Source organism: Acinonyx jubatus, chromosome E1 (assembly GCF_027475565.1).
Source record: "Acinonyx jubatus isolate Ajub_Pintada_27869175 chromosome E1, VMU_Ajub_asm_v1.0, whole genome shotgun sequence".
In the NCBI taxonomy this organism is placed as follows: Eukaryota; Metazoa; Chordata; class Mammalia; order Carnivora; family Felidae; genus Acinonyx; species Acinonyx jubatus.
In genome coordinates, this window is record NC_069397.1 from 35630577 (window position 1) to 35652122 (window position 21546).

General features: G+C 53.7%; 2 protein-coding genes and 1 long non-coding RNA gene across 5 annotated transcripts; 2 read left to right on the forward strand and 1 right to left on the reverse strand.

The window, feature by feature from the left end:
* Positions 1 to 234: 234 nt before the first annotated feature.
* LOC128313353 (uncharacterized) lies at positions 235 to 13006 on the reverse strand. Of its 2 annotated transcripts, none has more exons than XR_008293927.1 (4): positions 12566 to 13006; positions 11278 to 11382; positions 9349 to 9489; positions 235 to 1995 (listed from the first exon to the last, which is right to left on the reverse strand). It is a non-coding gene; the product is annotated as an uncharacterized LOC128313353 (long non-coding RNA). The 2 variants fall into 2 exon arrangements; XR_008293926.1 differs by lacking the exon at positions 235 to 1995 and adding an exon at positions 7261 to 8052.
* GIP (gastric inhibitory polypeptide) lies at positions 3374 to 8394 on the forward strand. Its single transcript, XM_027034002.2, has 6 exons — positions 3374 to 3490; positions 4097 to 4199; positions 5784 to 5930; positions 6545 to 6637; positions 7334 to 7435; positions 8273 to 8394. Exons 2-6 carry the CDS (start codon positions 4114 to 4116, stop codon positions 8280 to 8282), a joined length of 438 nt encoding a protein of 145 aa, XP_026889803.2. The 5' UTR covers positions 3374 to 3490; positions 4097 to 4113; the 3' UTR covers positions 8283 to 8394.
* A 42-nt stretch (positions 13007 to 13048) lies between the features above and the next one.
* SNF8 (SNF8 subunit of ESCRT-II) lies at positions 13049 to 21343 on the forward strand. 2 transcript variants are annotated; one of them, XM_015078544.3, is made up of 8 exons: positions 13049 to 13206; positions 13573 to 13623; positions 16020 to 16158; positions 17453 to 17557; positions 18227 to 18299; positions 19243 to 19384; positions 20246 to 20320; positions 21118 to 21343. In XM_015078544.3, the coding sequence occupies exons 1-8, from the start codon at positions 13153 to 13155 to the stop codon at positions 21253 to 21255; spliced, it is 777 nt and encodes a 258-aa protein (XP_014934030.2). In that variant the 5' UTR covers positions 13049 to 13152; the 3' UTR covers positions 21256 to 21343. The 2 variants fall into 2 exon arrangements, with proteins under 2 accessions (XP_014934030.2, XP_026889801.1); XM_027034000.2 differs by lacking the exon at positions 13049 to 13206 and adding an exon at positions 13219 to 13356.
* The last annotated feature ends 203 nt before the right edge of the window (positions 21344 to 21546 follow it).

Here is a 21546-nt window from a genome sequence, read left to right on the forward strand (position 1 = left end):
TGAGAGAGAGCATGAGCAGGGGAGGGGCGGAGAGAGAGGGAGACAAGAGAATCCCAAGCAGGCTCCGCGAGGGCACGGCGGAGCGGGGACGCGGGGCTTGAGCTCACGCACCCCGAGATCACGACCCGAGCCGAAGTCAAGAGAGTCAGAGGCCTGACCGACGGAGCCACCCAGGCGCCCCTTTATTTATTTATTTATTTATTTATTTATTTATTTATTTTCATCAAAGTCTAGTTCAGACATTGGCCTGGGGTGTATGGCATAGTGACCTGACAATTATAATCCATTAAAAATCGCTCGCCGCCGTAAGGGTGGTTAACCTATCTGTCATCATGCCAGGGTATTACGATCTCCTGGACCAAGTATCTTCTTTCTCGAAGATTCCTCCGGCAAAGGACCCATCTTGACCGGAGTGGTACCGGGGCTGGCGTGCACACACACGTTTGGGCCCACGACCGGGCTCGAGAGGTGACTGGGGAGGCAAGGCGCAGAGCAGATGGCTCAGCAAAGCTTGCGTCTCTGTCTCCTCTGCAGGAGAGGAAGTATAAATCTGCCACCTGGTGTAAGAGAGATCAGAGAGGGATATCTGCTTTCTGAGTCAGCCGATGAGCTTGAAGCCCCAGTCGACTTCTGAGGCGGAGTCCCTGGCAGGGAGGCTACAACCAGCCCTCTGAGTCACCCTGGCCTGGCTGTGGTGCTGGGTCTGGAATGTCCGCTGTGGCCCTTGGGCTGTGGGGGGTTGGAGGGTTGGGGGGCGGGGGTGAGTCACCACCTTCCAGTTTTCTTGCTGGAAGAGCCGGCAACCCCCAAAGCCTCTCTGCTGCTCGGGTTCTCATCCTGGGGCCTCAATCCAGAATCAGGAGGCTCTGGGGAGCAGGACCCTGGGTTCTCTTGCAACAATACTGCCATTATCCCTTCCTGTGCTGATTCCCTGGCTTCTATGAGTCCTTAGACCCCCCCCCCCCCAAAACATACACACACACACCCGCTCTCCACCTGTCTGGGCCATTGGCCTTTGTATCCGGGCTTCCTCCTGCCTTCCCGTCCCCTGTGACCTCTCTGACCCCCCACATCCTGGAAAGTTTCCCCAGTGGACTGAGGGTCTGCCACGTCCAGGGTCCCCCTCCCTGTCCCCACGGCTGCACTGTGCTGGAATCTGCACCCTCGGGCACTTCTCGTGCGTGGACGGGCTGGTGGGTTGCAGGGGATTGACTGAACTATTTTGATCAAGTTCAGCAGGCTCTGATCCCCGGAAACGCGGAAGGCCATCTTTTCCATTCTCCAGCCTCCCAATATGCCCTGGGTTGGGGGCTGGGGGTCTCCCTGGGCATCTGGCATCTTCTCTGATCTCCTCCTCTGGCCCTCCCTACATTCCTTCCTCCCCCAGGGCCCAGAGCACATTCTCTCTAGTCTGTCCACTGCCTGAGAGCCAAAGATCAAAGGGAAACAGGTTGGGGGACTGCAGAGAGGTCCCCTCCAAGACGGGGTGACGTGCAGGTTTGAGGCACAACTGGCCTTCGGAGGAGCCTGGCCCCCAAACAAATCCCCAGAGCACCAGGCAGGGACTTAGGGCTGCCAGGACCCATCCCAGAACCCTCAAGTCTTGTTGGGCATTAGACCTAGGGGTCCCAGGGAATGACGTTCACCCTTCCTGGATACCTTGTGCCTCCAGGCAGGGGTGCCCAGGTTTTGACACACACCCTTCCGAGCGAGCCCATCAACTGTTGCTCAACAGGAAACAGGATCACAAGCACCCCCACATCCCCTCTGGAGGCCAGATCTGAAATGATGCCTAATCTCTCCCCATTGAGAGCCGGGAGATGGAATTTGCAGAGCTTGCCGGGAGAGAAGTTCTTCTCAACGGTGAAACATAGGCGGCGGGTGGGCGAGGTTTCTAGGGAGCAGAGCCGAGTTGCTCCCCTAGTCCAGTTACCCCCTCGTCCCACACAAGCACTTAACTTCACGCTGGAGCTGCTTTCCGGCTGCACAGTTTACCTGGAAAGGAAAGTGGCCTTTATCAGCCGAGCCTGAAGCTAATAGGCAGGGCACGAGTTTGGTTGTTTGGGGTTCAAAGTACCACGGCGAGCGGAGAAGGAAGAGCCTAGGAAGGAGGCCTTGGGGGTCCGCCCTAAATGCAGTGTCTGCCCTGCCCCTTCGAGCCTGAGCCCTGAAGACAGAGCCATGTGCTTGGTGCTTGGAGAGAGTCAGAGGCAGCTCCTTCAGGATGATCCTTAGCCTCACTCCGGAAGCTTCTGTGGGATGGGGAACAGGTAGCCTTTGGTTCATACTCCTGATCTCAGAGAGCCCCCCCCCAAGTCTGATCAGGGGGACAAAGCCGTGCCCTGGTGAGCCTTCCAGCCTGACAGGGACAGCATACCCCCAGATCCTCCAGTCTGATGGCAGAGACAGAACCACAGACTTCTCTTGTATAGGGCATTCTCTTGTGTAGGGCATTTGAGGAGAGAGGCTTGGATCTCATAACTTTTTTTTTTTTTTAGGATTTATTTTGTATTTTAGAGAGAGAGTATGTGAGCAGGGGGAGAGGGGCAGCGTGGGGAGGGAGAGGGAGAGAGAGAATCCCAAGCAGGCTCCACGCTGTCAGCGTAGAGCCTGGGAGGGGCTCAAACTCACGGACCGTGAAATCATGACCTGAGTCGAAATCGGGAGTTGGACGCTTAACCAACTGAGCCACCCAGGCGCCCCAATAAATCTTTACAGATAGAATTGTAGCTTCCCGCCTTCCCTCGAGTTCCCAAGGGGTAAACGTACCTCTTTCCCCACCCCACCCCCCTGCCTCTACCCTGCCCCTACGGAGGAAGGCAGCTTGGCTGCAAGTTTGTGGTTCCCAGCTACCCCAGGAACCCCCCATTCTTCGTGTTCCCTCAACGGTCTCTCTCCAGCCCTTTCCCCCAGCCAGCTGGGATATCCCCCTAGATTTCGCAGCGGGGACATTGCCTCCCTGCCAAAGCTGTGAGGCACTATCCAGGGCCGGGGTTCAAAGGACTGTGCCCCTCTCTCTCTGATCCAGGGGCGGCCTGTGGCCTGTGGGAGTGGTCCTACCCCAGGCAATGCCACCCTACCCAAGTGTGCCCTCACCCAGGGCATCCTTTCTGAGAGCACCTGTAAAGGAAGTGGGGCGGGAAGAATACAGGGCCCCGTGCCCAGAAGTGGGGGCGGGGGGAGAAGAAAGGGGACCCTTAAGGTAGCCTGCCGTCTGAGGCAGCTGAGATACCCAAATGTTAATCATCGATTAGCATAGTTCAGGTGGAAAGGGCAACTTTATTACGCGTAAAATGGACTTAATGTGGCAGGAGCTGCGGACTTAATTTTTTGAGATAAGATGCTTTTAGGCTAATCAGCAGGTGTGCGATGCCTGGATATAAAGGGGCTAGCGCCGACTCTCTTGAGAGAGGCTCCAAAGGTCCAGAAGGTGGGAGGAAGCAATCCCTGCCCTGTCCTCGATCTAAGGAAGAGCTGGAAAGGAAGCCAGGTAAGAGAGCAGCTGGGACAGGGAACGGACGGGACACTGGAGGGGCAGTGGATCTTGGCACCCGTTAATGCTCAGCACCGTCACCCCGGCACCTCTCTTTCTTTTCCTCTACGTGAGAAATAAGGCGACGGTTCTCAGGATTCCTGTAACACCCAGGTGGCCAAGGCAGGTCTGACCCCATTTCATCCGGGGGGGGGGGGGGCGTCTTGAAAAGGGGTGAAAAGCAGTAACAAACCTTCCTCCCAAGCCCCGAGAAGCCCAAGCCAGACCTAGAGATGTCTGGGCTCGTCTTCCTGCAGGGGGACCCCGGGTAGAAACAGTGAAGCTTGAGAAGGAGAGGATGAGACGGTCCGGTCCTGCTGGTGACTTTCACTCCGGGCAAGAGGTTCTGTGATGGTTTAGGTGACGGCCGATCTGAGAGCCCCTGCCGCTCCCCAAGGCGCGGCTCCAGCCTCCCAGAAAAGCCCTGATCCCCAGAGCTCAGTGTCCCCAGCTTTCAGAACCCGCACAACGCTCTGAGGCATCAGCAGGACGTGGCCGGCCACACCGGCTGTCCCTGAGCACGGTGCTTCCCTCATCCTGGTCCCCTTTTGTCTCTTCGCTCAGGAAATAACCCTTGGAAGATGGGAGCCACGAAGATCTTCAATCTGCTGCTGGGGTCCCTGCTCCTGGCCGCGGTGCTGGCAGAGAAAGGGGAGGGTCACTCCAGGTAGGGGTGCAGGGGAGGAGGCCGCAGAGGATGGCCGGGTTCTGGCTTTGAGGGGGCGGAGGGGATGAGAAAGGGAGGAATCCCAGGCCAAGAGGGAAGAACTGGAGGGAGAGCCTGCCAGCAGTGTGTGTGCGCCGAGTGAGGACAGAACCAGAGGGTATTTATTCCGAGCTCCCATTGCCACAAGAGAGACTGTGGTTAGATCTCTGGAAGGACTTCCTCCTCAGTGGCTCAGTGTCTGAACTAGAGGACGGCGCCTCCCTTCCTAGCGAAAGTCTTCATTCTTTGGTCAAACTGTAGAGAAGGCCTCCTGGGCGCCACCCACAGGACATAAACGTGCCAAGTGGTCCACAAATGCCTCGCGGAACGTACAGGCCCAAGGTGGGGGACAAAGAACCACCTAGGCGAGTTGCAGGCTGTTCCGAGCACCGCGAGGAAAGGCAGAATGTTCTGAGCCCGTGGAGCAAGGGACCTCTGTGCTCTGGAGGACCAGGAGGGACTTGTCTGAGCAAAGAGCTGGGCCTTGTCGGAGGCAAAGACGGCTAGTCCACGTCAGATGTGGACGAGGACAGGGGCCGTCACATAGAAGCTGGGAACGTGGGCTCACACTGCCCAAGGGTGGATCCTAGATCTGCCCCCTGCACTGTGTGTGCTACATCAATCTCGCTGTACCTTGGTTTCCTCGTTCCCAAAAAGGGATAGAAAGAGCGTCTACCTGGGGCGCCTGGGTGGCTCAGGGGGTTGAACGTCCGACTGCGGCTCAGGCCGTGATCTCATGGTTCGTGGGTTCAAGCCCCGCATCAGGCTCCACACTTGGTGTCTGCTTGGGATTCTCTCTTCCTCTCTCTCTCTCAAAATAAATAAATACACAAAAAAATATGGTGTCTGGGGGCACCTGGGTGGCTCAGTCGGTTGGGCGTCCGACTTCGGCTCAGGTCACGATCTCACGGTCTGTGAGTTCGAGCCCCGCATCGGGCTCTGGGCTGACAGCTCAGAGCCCGGAGCCTGCTTCAGATTCTGTGTCTCCCTCTCTCTCTTCTCCTCCCTCACTCACGCTCTGTCTCTCAAAAAAATGAATAAGCGTTAAAAAAAAAAGTTGTTAAAAATATGCTGTCTACCTTGTAGGGGTGTTATCAGGATCACATGAGTTTACGCAGTAAAGGGCTTATAGAGGATCTGGAACAGAGTAAGTGCCGTTATGTGAGGGCTCACTACTGTTGGTATGGATCAAGCACGAAGACTTGAATGGGGTTGGGCCAGGCAAGAGGAGTAAAGGAGGGACCTGAGATCAGTCCCCTGAGTTCAGGGGGACCCCTGATCCCTCTCTGCCCAGAAGCGAGAGCCACACCCACTAAGGATGCAGTGGGCCCTTGGGCTGAGGACAGAGTCCCAGGGGCTTGATGCTTAGACAACAGGGCGTCTCCATAAAAACTGACTCCCAAGAAAGGGGGGAGGGTTGTTTTCAAACATCAGCCTCCTGTCAGTGACGATCGATCGTTTGTCCCCGCATCGTGAGTCCCCTCGCCCCCTGCCCCTCCCACGGTGTCCTGCTTTCTCTCTCGTCTCCCCTCCCTGCCCCCCCAGACTCCACACTAGGGTCAGTGGCTCCCGACCTCGAGGCCCCAGGTACGCCGAGGGGACTTTCATCAGTGACTACAGCATCGCTATGGACAAGATCCGCCAACAAGACTTTGTGAACTGGCTGCTGGCCCAGAAGGGGAAGAAGAATGAGTAAGTCAATGCACCTGCCCTCTCTTGGCCCCAGGCTGGCTGTGCCTTCCTTCGTGTAGACCGGACGTCACATGTGCCACGCGGGCCTGTACTTCAACTCCAGGCTGTGCCTTTCCCTTAGGCACCGATGGGGAGCTGGGCAACATGGTGGCCCTGACCAGGGCTCAGGCGGTAGCCCAGTCTGGCGTGGGACTAAGGCAATTTTTCAGTCTTCTTCTAAGGAGAAGGATCAGGGAAGATGGCGGGTGGGGGGTGGGGGGGGGTTGGGGGGGCTCACAGAGGATCCCCACTGGGCTGGCGACTAAGACAGAGATCGCTGAGCTGCTGACAATGACGATTTGGTGGTGGTCACTTCGGACTTAGGAAATAGGATACACTGTCCTTGTCCTTCTTCTTCTCTTGGCCAAGTCCCTTCCCCTGCCCTCGCTGTTTGCTCAGCACGGTAGACGCCGAAAAGCTCTTCTCTGGCAGCTGAAGACAGGCAGTGGGGCCGTTGAACAAAGACGTCCCCTCTGCGACTTGGGTTAAGGTCCCCAAAGATCGGAGCTCTTGGGGACTGGGGGACATCTGGAGTCTCCCCAGCCCCACCCACCCCCTAATCTTTACCTGACCAGCTGGAAGCACAACATCACCCAGAGGGAGGCCGGGGCCCTGGAGCTGGCCCATCAATCTAACAGGAAGGAGGGGGCGGCGAGGGAGCAGCAGGGGTGAGTCAGCCCACAAGGGAAGGAGTGGGGGCAGGGCCTCATTGTTCCCTCTCCCAGACCCTGGAGCAGGGCAAGGCCCCAGATAAGCATCCCCTTCCACTCTCAGTTCAAAGAGGGGTCTTCTCTGAGTTCCCGGAGGCCAGCCCAAGCTTAAGGGGAGAAGCCTGGGAGAAATCGGGGCTGGGGTCCAAGGAGGGGTTTGGGGGCCAGAGTCCCGACGATTGATGACCTAGTATGCAGAGTCACAGAGGCAAGGAGAGGGGGCAGCGCAAGAGGCCTCAGGGATCTGGCTTCCCCGCTTCTCCCCGACAAACTTCAAGAAGGCCGTATTTGAGGAATGGGGACCCTTCCAAAGCCAGTCCCTTGACATCAGTTGCCCCCTCTCCGAGAAAGCTGAGGAACCTTCGGATCATTCTAGAGAGTGAATGTGCCCTAAATCACCTCTCGGGTTTGGGGAAGGCATTCTGGGTGGGTGGGTGGGACATCTGTATTGAAGACCCCCTATTCCCCCCGGCCTGCAGACCAGGGTGGAGCTTTGAAAGCTGAGATGAGAGAGAGAGCAGCTGTGTTGACTCCCTCCCCCCACCCCCGCTGCCCCTTGGAGTCCCGGGCCCTCTATTTACTCACTCCGGGTGGGGCCAAGGCTAAAAAAAAAAAAAAAATGGCCAAGCCCTCCGAAGGCTTTCTTCTTGGCAGCTCCCTACCCAAGAACCCCAGTGATGAAGATCTGCTAAAGGATTTACTGATTCGAGAGCTGCTGGCTTGGATGGCGGATCAGATGGAAATCTGCAGGCTCAGGTGGGGGCGGCGGTCGGCAGCTTTGGGCATCATACACAGCGCTCATAAGCTTGGGCTTTGGGGCCACACATGGGTTCAGATCGTCACCCCAGCAAACCCATAAGCCTCTCTGAACCTCCGTGTTTTCACGAAAATCAAGGCTTATTCAGACCACTTCATGGGACCGTTGTCAGGTTTAAGCGAGATAATCCAGGGAGAGAGCCGAGAGCAACCTGTGAGGAACAGGAGTTCAGTGATGTTGGCGGCTATTATCCCTTCTTGAACTTCTGTCTCCACTGCGTCCAGGTGACAGGCTGCTCTCACCTCCCCGCCCACCCCATCCTGTTCTCGGCTTTCCCACTGTATCCTTGTCCCATGGCCCCTTCCCAGTGAGGGCACTTGCAGAGTTGGAGGCATGTTTCCTCTCTCTGTGGGTCTCAGTGGTCCTTGAATCGACCTCACCGGCTAGGAAGTCCTTTAATCTATTATGTCCCAGAAGCAAGGGATGACTAACACCGTGAAGAGATCCGCCCACCTAAAGGACACTCATTTCAAGATGCAAACACTGAGGCGTGGAAACCGAAACACATCTCAGGCTTCCATGCTGGCAAGCCGGGGACCAAATCTGGGATGGCTTCCTGTAGAGGGCAGGAAGGGAAAGGGGGAGGGGGGCAGGATCAGAACAATGGAGAAGAGTATGAGAAATTCTCCGTAGGAAGGTGGTGGGTGCTTTCTGGACTTACTTTGATGACTTATAATTAAGAAGGTAATTGGGAGGTAGGAGCAGCTGAACCATGGCTGGGCACCAGGATGGATTTGCTTTGCCGACTCTACCCCTCCTCTTTCCACTCTCCCCAGGTTTCAGTGACTCAGACCAAACCCAGCTCAGGTCCGGACTCTGCCCTTCACTTGCTCAGGCCTCAGCTGCACCCCAGGGCCCCCGAGAGAAGCCAAACCAATAAAGTTTAAGCTGAAATGAATCCTTGTGCCCATGGTCGAAACTTATTCCGACGTCTACCGAGCGCTACCAGGGAATGGTCTTCTGTGTGTGTGTGCCACCCAATGCAAAGGAGCTATGGCTCCCACCGGCACCCATAATTCGTCTCTTTAGTCTACAAACACTTATTGGAAAGCTAACATTGGCAGGGACTGTGGTCACCACTGGGAATACGGCAGCCAAGGAAATGAGCACAGTCCTTGCCCTTGAGGAATTTGCAGTCCCGTGATGGAGACAGACTTTAATCTTCAACATACATACACACGCGCGCGCACACACACACACACACACACACACACACATTAATAATCACCTAACATCCTAAGCCATGTGAAGAAAGAGTAGGGTGCTATGAGAAAGAATGGAGCAGCCTCATCTAGATGGGGGGGGGGGGGTCGGAAGGGCCTCTTTGAGAACGTGACGTCCAAGCGGAGTGAACTTGCAAGGATCAAATGGCCAAGGGATGAGGCAAGCCTTAATAGATATCGCCCCAGTGTTATCACAAAGCAAAACAGGCAATGGGAGATTAGCACGAACAGATGCTGGATGGGTAGGCAGAGGCAGGGTCTTAAAGGTCATACTGAAGCTTTTGGAGTTTATCCTCAGACCAAGGGCAAGGTCCTGAAGGATTCTGAGCAGGGGCAGGTTGGAAGACCTAGAAGCGTTCCCAAACAATCATGAGTGAGGACTATATACTGAGATGAACAGAGATGAAAGCGGGAAGGGAAGACCACTGCAGGATTCCAGGCTTACCCTGGCATGATAGTGGTAGGAGTAAAAGGAAAGGGGCCAACTCCGTTTGTCCAAACGTCAGTACCTTTATCTTCCAGTGTTCAAAGCCCCCCTTCCCCCCCTCCGCCCACCGCCTTCCCCCCAGTGCCTGGTGTCCACAGAAAACAGGGCTGTCTACCCACCCCTTTCACTCGGGTTATCTTACCTGGAATGCCCTCTCTCCCCTCGATCTAGTCCTATTTTAGGAGACAAGAGTCAAACGCACCTCGATTCAAAGATTCAAATCGCTTACTCAGTCCGTGACTTGGCAAGTTAGTTAGTTCCTCACTCTTGGCCTGTTTCCTGTCTGTGAAAAAGAAGATTCCTAACTACCCAACTCCTAGGGTTGAGGTATTAATTCAGATAATGCCTGGCACAAAGTAAATGGTCAATAAAAGTTAACTTTTGTTATCATTTACCCACCTAAACCTCAATTTAGAAATACAAGGGTATTGATTTAAAATCAGGGAGTGGCCAGCTGGATCGGCTGAAGGGCTGGGCCAGTAGCATAATTGAGAAAAGTGGGGAGGCTGTAAGACAATGGGAAGGATGGGGACTGTGAAAATGGAAGAGACACGCTTTCTGCTGACCAAACAAAACGCTTTTGAGAACTGAATTTGCCTGAGGGCTGCCAGGCACTGTCTTCCAACTCCGATGTTGTAGATTTCCTCTCCCCTAAACTCCTTGAGGTCGGAGAGAATGTGTGTCACACAATTCAGAGCATGCCTTTGCTCAGAGGATATAGTTTAGTGATTCTCTATGGTAGAGCTGGTCGTCCTGTGGGGAGATGTTGGATCTCTGTCTCTGGAGTCTTGGGTTCTCCGGGGGTCAGTGAATCAGAAAGGGTGATTTAAAATAATCTTGGTACAGTGTTCTTATTACGGGCCAGGCATTGTGCTCGGTACCTTGCAAACATCACTTAAAGCCTCATGACATCATTTTAAGATAAGAACGTAATAGCTGTTAACCATGCACTACACTGCCTCCGTGAGGTAAAGAACTGAAGTCCCGTGCTCCGGCTAAGGCCAGTGAGTCACTGAAAGCAAGGGATGGCAAATGTGATGGGCTGCACACAGCGTATACTGGGGCTGAGCGCTTCTGGGAGCCGTGGTTAAGTTGTCAGGAATTTTGTGAGCAGGTTGTAGAATCATTGTTAGCTTGAAATTGGCCATGGCCAGGGTGCACCGTGGAAATTGACAAGTGCCATAAATCAGAGCTCCTCCCTCCCAGCCAGGAGAGGGGCTCGTTAAACATTTACCAGCACATTACTGGTCAACATACTTTCTCTAAAATTGTAAGAGAGAACAAACGTGTCCGAATAAGGGAGTGAGGGTGTCCGCGTAAGTGTGGTCACAAGGTTTGTCTCGGGCCAGGTGTTTGCACCTGTGGGAGTGAGTATGTGTGTGTGTGCATTTGAGGGTATGGATAGTTCAATTTGAAGACATGGGTGTGAGGGAGGGATCAGCGCATGCATCTTAAGGGGTCATACGGTGTGAGTCAAAGAGTGAGAAATGAAGCAGGTGTGTCTAGTTGTGTCAGTGAGTCACGAAGGGACCAAATTTTTGTGTCAGGGAGTGGCGTAGGAAGAATATGACGGTATGCGGGGCGCCTGGCTGGCTCAGTCAGTGGAGCGAGCAACTCTTGATCTCTGGGCTGTGAGTTTGAGCCCCACGTTGGGTGTGGAGATTACTAAAAAATAAAACCCGGCTCAGTCGGTCAGGCGTCCGACTTCGGCTCAGGTGTCCGACTTCGGCTCAGGTCAGGATCTCACAGTCCATGAGCTCGAGCCCCGCATCAGGCTCTGTGCTGACAGCTCGGAGCCAGGAGCCTGCTTCAGATTCTGTGTCTCCCTTTCTCTCTGCCCGTTCCCCGCTCCCCGCGCTCACTCTGTCTCTGTCTCTCTCAAAAATAAAGATTATCCAGAGGCAGGGAGCTCACGGCTGGTGTGACAGTGACAGTTCCGCTGCATGAAATCCTGAGGGACCCAGGCTCATTGGCTCCTGGCTCCATTATCCCTTAAGGACCAAAATGGTGGCGGACGATTGCCCATCCTCTTCGAATCCTTTAACTTGAAACCTCTGGTAACATTACTCACATTCACGATTTTACCTTGCTGCGGATTCTGGATCTGTGTAGCTCTGCCCAGCTCTTTCTGTGGACCTTTCTACCAGCACATCCAGATGACCACTGGCCATCTCTCCTGTGATGTTACAGAGACCTCAATTTCAACATGTTCAAAACCATTCTTAATTACCTCTCCAGCTTCATCCTGTGGTGTCAATCCCTGTCCCCACACCCCTTCTCTGAATAGCACCACCCTGTTGCCCAAGCCAGGAAACGGGAGCATTTCCCCCCACCCACACTGCCCTCATCTATCGGTGTTACCATTCTGCCTTCCAAATACCTGTCTGTCCCAAATATCCCGTCTGTCCCATTCTCCCTGTCCTCGTGGCCACTCTCTTAGTCCTAGCGTTCACCATTTCTTGTTTTGTGAGTTTTATTTATTTAAGTAATCTCGACACCCAGTGTGGGACTCAAATCCACAACTCTGGGATCAAGAGTGGGCATGCTCCTGGGGCTGAGCCAGCCAGGCACCCCCTAGCTCTCATTCCTAGGTTGGATTGCTATGACTGACTTAAGTCTCTCTAGGTTGTCACCGATTTTTCTGTTTTTAAAGTTTATTTATTTTTAGAGAGAAAAAGAGGGAGGGCGCATGTTAGCAGGGGGAGGGGCAGTGAAAGGGGAGAAAGAGGATCCCAAGCAGGCTCCCCACTGCCAGCGCAGAGCCCCATGTGGGGCTTGGTCTTGGGAACCAGGAGATCATGACCTGAGCAGAAATCAAAAGTCGGATGCTTACCCAACTGAGCCACCCAGGAGTCCTGGGCTGTCACTAATTTTTCCAAAAACCAGAATTTGATCTTCTTACTCCCTAAGAATCCTTCACTAGTCCTTTTGTTAGGCTCAATGCTATAGCAATCACTTATGGAGGGGCACCTGGGCAGCTCAGGTCGTTGAGTGCCTGACTTCCAGGTCATGATCTCACCGCTCGTGAGTTCGAGCCCTGCATCGGGCTCTGTGCTGACAGCTCAGAGTCTGGAGCCTGCTTCGGATTCTGTGTCTCCCTCTCTCTCTCTGCCCCTCCCCCACTCATTTTCTATCTCTCTCTCTGCCTCAAAAATAAATAAACATTATAAAATTAAAAAAATTTTAAAAAACAACTTATGGAGCTTCGTAAACACACAGACGGATTCCACCCCACATCTGGTGAATAACAATCATAGCGGATGTTTACTTATGTGTCAGGCATCGCCCTAAATGCTTGGTGACATATTTTCTCCCTTCATCCTCACAACCACCTCACGAGTAGGTTACTCTAAACCAACCGTGGCCAGTAGACCACGAGAGGTTCAGGACTTTGCCGGAAGCTACTAGATCATAAGCAGCGGTCGTGGGCTCTGGGGCCAGGTTTTCCGATTCCAGAGTCCAAGTTCTTAACTGCAAGACCTGCCCCAGTCAGAACCTCCGCGTTTGACTCCAACGGGGTCGGCTCCATTAGAGCAGAATGGGTTGGGTTCCATGCTCAATGTGGAAGCTTCGGGGCGACTCCGCGCCTGGCCCCGTATCAGGCGGCCGGAGGCTGGGTGGCGGCGGAAGGGCAGCCGCGCCAACAAGCGAGGGTCCCAGGCACCCACGTGGGTGGGGGAACGCGCGGCCGACAAGGAGGCCGCCGCCGCCACGCGTCCTCGCCGCCTCGTCTTTCCCCGCCGCGGGGCTCCGCCGGGGCTTCTCCCAACCCGGCCACCCGAGGAAGGCGGGGCCGCTCTGCCCCGCGGCAGGAAGTCGGCGCGTAGCTTCCGGCGCGCGGAGATGACGCGCGGCCCGCGCTTCCGCGTCGGGAGCCGGCGGCGGATCCCGGGACGCGGAGACCCGGGGTCCCGGCAGCGGGGCGGCCCGCGGGCCCGGGGCTGGGATGCATCGCCGCGGGGTGGGAGCCGGCGCCATCGCCAAGAAGAAGCTGGCCGAGGTGAGGGGACGAAGGCCGACCCACAGCCACCCCCGACCCGACAGGGACTGAAGTCTTGGAGCGGAGAGCTCTGTACCCTCAAATCGCCCCCCATCGCAGTCTGACAGCAGGCTGCTCGGGTCCCGGGGAACTGAGACTCTTCAGCTTCCGGTGGGTTGGAATGTCAGCATCCCCGGGTCCACCAGCCCTTTCCCCCCGCGTCCCCAAATTTGGCTACAGACCAGTCGTCTATTGTTCTTCCTCATCCCTCTCCCTAAGAAAAACCATTTAAAAGAGACCCTCCTCTTTTCATACTTCAGCCGGGGCAGTACAAGTGGGAGCCCCCAGTGCCCACTCTCAACTCACGCCGGTCTCTTTGTCTGACAGGCCAAGTACAAGGAGCGAGGAACTGTCTTGGCTGAGGACCAGCTGGCCCAGGTGAGTCGGTTGGAGGACTCCAGGCAGGAAGGGAGACCCGACCGGGTGGACAGGACGCCTTTGATGTAAACTATATCGTGTGGATTAACATTTTGAAATCTTTATTTATTTTTGAGAGAGAGTGTGAGCGGGGGAGGAACAGAGAGAGAGGGAGACCCAGAATCCGAAGCAGGCTCCAGGCTCTGAGCTGTCAGCACAGAGCCTCCCGCGGGGGGGCTGAACTCAAGAACCCCCGAGGTCGTGAACTGAGCCCAAGTCGGAGGCTTGACCGACTGAGCCACCGGGGTGCCCTTAGGTTGTTCCGATCAAACTAAAACTCGACTCTTTGGCAAATCTTGGTTTCTGGACTGCTCAGACCATTTACCGACTCGCTAATGACAGTGATAGCTGACATCTTTGAATGATTACGTGCTTTCATCCTCCCATGCACGTGCCCGTTTTTTCTCCACCCTGTCTTGTTCATTCATCCTGACAGTCCTATCAGGAGAGAGCTCTGTTCTTCCCAGTTTAGAATTGAGGACATTCAGGTGGTTTGTCCAAGGTTACCTGGATAGTAGTTGGTAGAGCCGTTTGACTTAGATCTTTGGAGGCTTTCACTTGACCTGCCGGGGGATGACATGAAAATATTGCTTACTCTGTGCCATCCAGCACCACCACTGTCCCCTCCAGAAGTGTGTGTCAGTGATGGGGTGCGGGGCCTGCGGTTTCCTTTTCTAACACTTCCCTTTTCTGTCCGTGCCCCAAGTTTACTCAGTTATGACGACTGGGGAAGGAGAGGAGGAAGCAGTTAAGCAAGGAAATGGGGGTCCTTGAACTGAGAAAAGAGACACAGGCTGTGCTGTTCAAAAGCTCCCACTCATAATGGAGATGACATACGGGGAATCAACTGGAAATGGTGATTATAATGTTTCTAATATGTAGCAAGTGAGGAGTTGTTGGGCCAGGAACGGTTACTCTCCCAGCAGGTAGAAAGTAGGCTTTGTTAATTAGAGAAAGGGAAGGAGTCACAGCCATGAGTCAGAAAATCCCCAAATCATTAGCACCGTAGCTTTGGAATGCAGTCTGGTAGGCCCCCACCCCTCCCTTAGGGATTCTTTTTTTTGGAGTTGATTCCAAGAAGGTCCATGACCGAAAGATTAAATAGTCACTGCGCACCTAATTCATTTTCTCCTATTCAGCCTTTCTGTCAGTGGCTGGAGATTTCCCTCTCTCTGAATGCTGCATTCCCTCGTTTTTAAAAGTTTATTTAGAGAGGGAGAGAGAGCAAGCTTGCGACTACTCATGAAGGAGAGAGAGGGAGAGAGAGGATCCCAAGCACGTTCCTCGCTGCAGGGCTCGATCTCAGGAACCATGAGATCATGAGCTGAGCTGAAATCAAGAGTCAGATGTTTGACGGACTGAGCCACTCAGGCATTCCCCCCCTCCCTCATTTTTAAGACAAAATGGATTATGAGGTGCACCTTCAATGTAATGACAGTTTCGGTGGGAAAAAGAAAAAGAAGGCACTACATTAGATGTGCCACTGATTGTTAGAGGCATCCTGTCTTTAGAACAGGAACACATTGGGGGAAAAATGTGTTTTATTTTTTATTTATGTTTCTTTTTAAAATATCTTGTTTGATTTATTTTTAAAAATTTTAATTTTTTTTAAATTTATTTTTGAGAGACAGAGGGTGAGTGGGGGAGGGGCAGAGAGAGAAGGAGACACAGAATCTGAAGCAGGCTCCAGGCTCTGAGCTGTCAGTGCAGAGCCCGACATGGGGCTCGAACCCGTGAACCGCGAGATCATGACCTGAGCTGAAGTCGGCCGCTTCACTGACTGAGCCACCCAGGCGCCCCTAAAACATTTTATTGTTAAGTAAACCACCCAATGTGGGGCTCAAACTCACAACCCTGAGATCAAGAGTTATGTGCTCCACTGACAGAGCCAGCCAGGAGTCCCCCAAAATGTGTGTTTTAGAATTGAGGAAACATTATAGCATCAAAGTCAGCTGACAGCAGAACCATGAAGGAGAGGAAGGGATAAATAGAGAAGGAACAAGGGGCGCCCGGGTGGCTCAGTCGGTTGAGCATCTGACTGCGGCTCAGGTCATGATCGTGGTTCGGGAGTTTGAGCCCTGCATCGGGTTCTGTCCTGACAGCTCAGAGCCTGCTTCGGATACTGTGTTTCCCTCTCTGCCCTTCCCCTCCTCGGCCTCTCTCTCTCTCAAAAATGAATAAACATTAAAAAAAAATTTTTTTTTTTTAAAAGAAAGGGGGAATAAGAAACAGCATAATAGTAGGCCTGGAGGAAATGGGTTATTTGAACCCTTGCCCTGCCACTGGGCCAGGAACTTATTTTTGACATCTGTCACCTAGCTGGGCTGCCCCTAACCTCCTCCTTGTCCACCCTACAGATGTCAAAGCAGTTGGACATGTTCAAGACCAACCTGGAGGAATTTGCCAGCAAGCATAAGCAGGAGATCCGGAAGAATCCAGAATTCCGGGTGCAGTTCCAGGACATGTGCGCCACCATCGGGGTGGATCCTCTGGCCTGTAAGGAGCTGACTGTAGGGGTGTGGTATTCTCCTAGGGACAGGAGCGCATCTCCTTGTCATCACTGTTGTCAGGGCATCTTCTAGAAGGGCCTGCAGGGAGAGCCAGAGGATGTAGTCTTTGGTGCGGGCCTGGCAGGGTGGCTGAGGGCCCGCTTTGATGAGAAAGCTGGAGAGGCTGGAGAGTAGGTTGGTAGCCAGTGTGCCTGACCTCCCCTTGAATGAATCTACAGTGGGATTTTTTAATGGGTTTTTTCCCCTATTAAAAAAGAATTTCGGGGGCACCTGGGTGGCTCAGTCAGTTGAGCGACCGACTTCGGTTCAGGTCATGATCTCGCGGTTCGCGGGTTCGAGCCCCGCATCGGGCTCTGAGCTGACAGCTCAGAGCCTGGAGCCTGCTTCAGATTCTGTGTCTCCTCTCTCTGCCCCTCCCCTACTCGCTCGCTCGCTCTCTCAAAAATAAATAAAACATTAAAAAAAAAAAAGAATTTCATTTTAATGAAAGTAGCATGTAATTATGCAGTCGGTCAACGAAGGAGAAAAGAGAAAAACAGAAAATAGAAGTCTCCTGATCCTGTCCCCTAACTGCAGGGATACATATTAACAGTCTAAGGTTATCTTGCTGGACACATACGTTGTATTTATAAACTTTTTTTTTTAACATATTGGATTATGCTATAATTACTACTCTATAGCCTGCATTTTTTACTCCATAAACTATGGCCTTCAATGGATTTTTGAATGCCCGGTCTGCATATTTTTTTTTTAAACGTTTATTTATTATTGAGAGACAGAGACAGAGCATGAGCAGGGGAGGGGCAGAGAGAGGAGGAGACACAGAATCCGAAGCAGGCTCCAGGCTCCGAGCTGTCAGCAGACAGCCCGACGCAGGGCTCGAACCCGCGAACCGTGAGACCGTGACCCGAGCCGAAGTCGGTCGCTCAACCGACTGAGCCGCCCAGGCACCCCTGCATATTCTTTTTTCTTAGCCTTGTCCCATTATATTTCCCTGTATGCTTTGGGAAAGGAAAACTCAGTTTCCTAGTATCCTGGAGCCACTTAGCCAAACAGAAATGCCTTTTAGAAGGCCCACCCTTTACAACTGTCTGAGCCTCTTTTTTAGCAGGAATTTCCAAGAGTTCAACTGTTCCGGGATCCTGAGTAGTAAATGGGGCATAAGGAGTTAGGCTAGGCAGGGCAGGCTTCCTACAGGATAGATGTTTTGATCTAGCTCTGAAAGAAACTATGGACGTAGGCTAACATATGACCTAGACTGTTGCCTTTCTGTCTTTTAGCTGGAAAAGGATTTTGGTCTGAGATGCTGGGCGTGGGAGATTTCTATTATGAGCTGGGTGTTCAGATCATCGAAGTGTGCCTGGCCCTGAAGCACCGGAATGGAGGTGAGTGTGGCGAAGTCTCTTGACTGGGCTTTGGGCTTCCCTGAGAGAGAGAGAGAGAGAGAGAGAGAGAGAGAGAGAGAGCGCCCTGAAAGATGAGCTTTTCCAGCTTTCAGTCTGCAGGCCAGTGAGATCTTGAGAAACCGTTTGGTCTTCTGAAGCGTCTCAGCCGCTTCATGCCCTTGAATCTGTACCAGGTCTCCATGGCCAGGGGTAAATGGAACGGCCTGGATGGTTGTCTCTGTTGTCTAGAGACCTTTGCCCCGGGGAGGTCCAGCCCCTGGTTAGTATAGAGAACGGTAGGGAGGTAGGAGCTAAGGCCTTTTCCCCTGATACACGACGTGCCTGGGTTATGACTTTATCACGAGGAACTCTAAGTCTGCTGTGCCACTCCCAGGAAAGTAGGGTGACGCCGAGTTCCTGTGCTCCCCAAAACGTGACCTCCAAAATGGGCCTCCAGCGGCGTCCTCCTAATGAGCGCATCCAATGGGCTGTGTTGAAGTCAAGAACGCAAAGCGAGCTTAGCCCCAGTTAGAAACCACTGGCCGTGAACAGATAACAGCCTCGACGTTGAGCGAGTGTGTGTAGCTTTTCGGAGATGCTGCTGCCTCTGCTTGTTTGTAATTGGTTTGGCGTAGCGGACTTCATCTGCTTTCCTGTCCCCTCCAACAGGTCTGATAACTCTGGAGGAACTACGTCAGCAGGTGTTAAAAGGAAGGGGCAAATTCGCACAGGATGTCAGCCAGTAGGTCGTGCCTTCCAGTCCCTTGGAGCGTAGAAAAGCCTTTCTAGAAATCACATGAAATCTTTTCTCTTTACGGCTCGTATGTCTGGGCTTCTTTAGGAATCATTTTATTCCAGCATGTTGTTTTAGAATGCCAAAAGTGCACAGCTATAAAAAACCAAAAACCACCTGTAACTTCTCCACCGAGAGATTACAACTGCCAGCGTTCCAGTGTATTTCCTTCTAAGGATTATTTATTTATTTTTTTCATGTCTACGTATGTATTGTTGCTTTTTTTTTTTTTTTTTTTCTTTAAACTTGGGGCTGTGTAGACCCTGGATTGCATGGGGTTCAGGAAGCTAGCGCGCCCGCAGGGAGAAAGGCTGGGGAGAGGGGTGGGGGCCAGAAGATAGGGGAGATGGATTGATCTGGTTCGCCAGCCTCTCCGTGGGACCTCAGGGTGAGAAAAGGTTTAAAAAAACAAAAAGAAATGCTGTCAGTATGTGGGCTGGGTATACGAACCCACCGTGTTGCGGGTTTTCTTTTTCCCTGGTTTGAGTTAGTGGGGAACTAGGGAAAAGCCACGTGGCAGTAATCAGCCGGGTGGCCCTCTAAAATGGAGAAGCGTTTTGCACTTGGCCGTAGTCCACGCCGCTCCCTGCTGTCCCCTGCCTTTAGCTCCTTCGTTCACATTTCCTGACGGGCCCCCGTAGGCGTATTTTTGACCTCTGTCTGGGGTTAGGATGGTCTGCTGAGTGCGCGGGCTGATCGCCGGGCACCGTCTCCCTTGACTGGCAGCGGCATCATTTGGTGCCCTTTGACCCCGCCTCTTCGCTAATGTCACTGAAGGTCGCCCGCCCTCTTGGGTCTTCTCTCGGGGCCTCCTGCCCAGGGCCGAGCCGGAAGTGCGTCGTTGCCAGGTCCGCTCGGCCCAAGGTGTTTCAGCAGCGTTTCCTCCCCTCAGAGACGACCTTATCAGGGCCATCAAGAAGCTGAAGGCGCTCGGCACTGGCTTTGGCATCATCCCCGTGGGTGGCACCTACCTCATTCAGTCTGTTCCGGCTGAGCTCAATATGGACCACACGGTGGTACTGCAGCTGGCGGAGGTACCGTGGGCCTCGCGAAGGGCCAGGGCTCGCAGGGAGGGGAGGGGAGGGGAGGCGTGTGCGTGCACGTGTGTGGGCGGGGCGGCCTGGGCGGGGCTTCTGGAGCCGAGGGGCGGGGTGGGGGGCGGGGAGGTGGGGGGGGTCTTCTGCCCGACTGTCTAGCGGATGCACCAGTCAGACCTGAGCTGCTTTGGAAGACGTTTATTGAGCAGCTACAGTGCCAAGCACCGGGCCAGGCTGCGGGGCGCAGAACGACGGGTACCACGTGGTTCCTGCTCTGCGGGAGCTTACAGTCTAGCGGAATAGGCGGACATGCAGACAACGAACTGTATTTTCTTGGGTAGACGGGTTCTTTGAGGTCTTCTTAAAACTGGGTGTCGATTCCGCAGAACAAATGTGTAATCTTGTTTACCGTTCCCCCTGTTCCTCAGCACGCCCCCCCCCCCAAATCCTTACCATGGCTTTAGGAAAGAGGGGTTCGGGTTTCTTAAATCTATACCCCCGAACAAAACTCAAGAAGGAGAGGGCTTTTCTCCCTGGGGAATGGTCACCGTCCCTTCCTGTCCGTTCACTGTCCTGAATCAGATCATACTCCAAAGTTCTCTGAGAAAGTCTAATGTTTTAGTACCAGGGACCCCACTTTTTAAGACTCACCCCCCTCCCCACACACACCTCGTCACCCTGAAAGTTGCTTCTCTATCTCTTTGCTGGGACTTCTAAACATTCTTTTTCTGTGCTCTCATAGGCTTCGCCCAAGGGCAGTTCTTTGTCCCGTGTGGGTAAACCCGTTGTTCCTGGGCGGATGCTGGGCTCTTAGGGAAAGTACGCTGTTACCTGACTCCCCATCCCTCCTTCCTTCAGAAAAATGGCTACGTGACCGTCAGCGATATCAAAGCCAGTCTTAAATGGGAGACCGAGCGAGCGCGGCAAGTGCTGGTATGTGAATTTTGGAATGGCCCAGAAAAGATGGGCCCCAGATGGGAGGAGGAGGGCGGACAGGCAGCACACGGGCAGGACCTAGCCTCGCTCCGCTGGCCTCTTGCCTTGAAGGCCCACAGAAGTGACCCCACGTCTCTGAGGGTGGCCCTGAGAGGTACAACTGAGGCAGGCTCCTGACTGCGGCAGGCGAGCGCCCCCACCCCCCCTCCTGTCTCCGGCCTGTAGAGCCTGGTCAGACCACGTAGTTTGTATCAGAAGTAACGCTGTTAATACAGAGTGAGGGGGTTGTGAACTACTTAATGACACATCCACGATCACGTTGTTACATTGCGTGTTGTAGTTACAGTTCTGTACATACAGATTTCGTGGCGCTAACGAGAGGCCGATGTTACGGAGAAGGGGCGTGAGACTGTAAACCCTGGCCTTCAATACCTTCTTCCTCATCCAGGCAGTTAAACTAGATCTCCTTTTTTTTCTGGAAAGCAGGGTAACAGAAACATCTATTTAATGCTGTGGGGCACCACCAGCCCCTCTTGGGCCTCTTTCCAGCTGTAGGAATGGGGAGTCCATTCTAAGCTAACACAGCCCTTTCGTTAACTTCTCCCTAAAGGTTTACCCTCGAGGTAACGGACGCGGAACTAAGCACGGTGGCTCCCATTGTGTAAATACGGGAAGGCACTCGTGTAGATGTAGCCTGAAAACCCCACTGAAGCCAAAACAGGTGTGGGGGGTTGTCAGTCTACCCTACGGGGGCTCCCTTGTCCCAGAGGATTCTTCCTCCCCGTTCCCTCCAGGAACACCTGCTGAAGGAAGGGCTGGCCTGGCTGGACCTACAGGCCCCCGGGGAGGCCCACTACTGGCTGCCCGCTCTTTTCACGGACCTCTACTCCCAGGAGATTACAGCCGAGGAGGCCAGAGAAGCCCTCCCCTGACTCTGGGAGCGCCCGGGGGGGTGGGGGCCCAGCAGCTGGCAGGGAGAGGAGGGGAGAGCGGTTGGCGAATAAAACCCGAACAACTTTGCTTTTGTCTGTTTTCTTTCAAGAAGAAGGAGTTCCAAGTTTTCTTGCGCCCTCTGTACGCTTCACCCATTGGCTTGTTTTTTCTTAAAGTGCCTTCCCGTAGCATCTTTAGTGGAGAAAACCTCATTTATCCAGTAAGGAGGACCCGAGTTACACAGAACAGCGAGCACGGAGGGCAGGGCCTCTACGGGCCGGTCTTCCAAG

Coding starts and splice junctions, on each gene's coding strand:
- SNF8 (XM_015078544.3), top strand. CDS start 13,153: ATGCATCGCCGCGGGGTGGGAGCCGGCGCCATCGCCAAGAAGAAGCTG. Junction 19,385..20,245: donor TGGTACTGCAGCTGGCGGAG/GTACCGTGGGCC, acceptor TCCTTCCTTCAG/AAAAATGGCTACGTGACCGT. Junction 20,321..21,117: donor AGCGAGCGCGGCAAGTGCTG/GTATGTGAATTT, acceptor CGTTCCCTCCAG/GAACACCTGCTGAAGGAAGG.
- GIP (XM_027034002.2), top strand. CDS start 4,114: ATGGGAGCCACGAAGATCTTCAATCTGCTGCTGGGGTCCCTGCTCCTG. Junction 4,200..5,783: donor AAAGGGGAGGGTCACTCCAG/GTAGGGGTGCAG, acceptor CTGCCCCCCCAG/ACTCCACACTAGGGTCAGTG. Junction 5,931..6,544: donor CAGAAGGGGAAGAAGAATGA/GTAAGTCAATGC, acceptor TTACCTGACCAG/CTGGAAGCACAACATCACCC.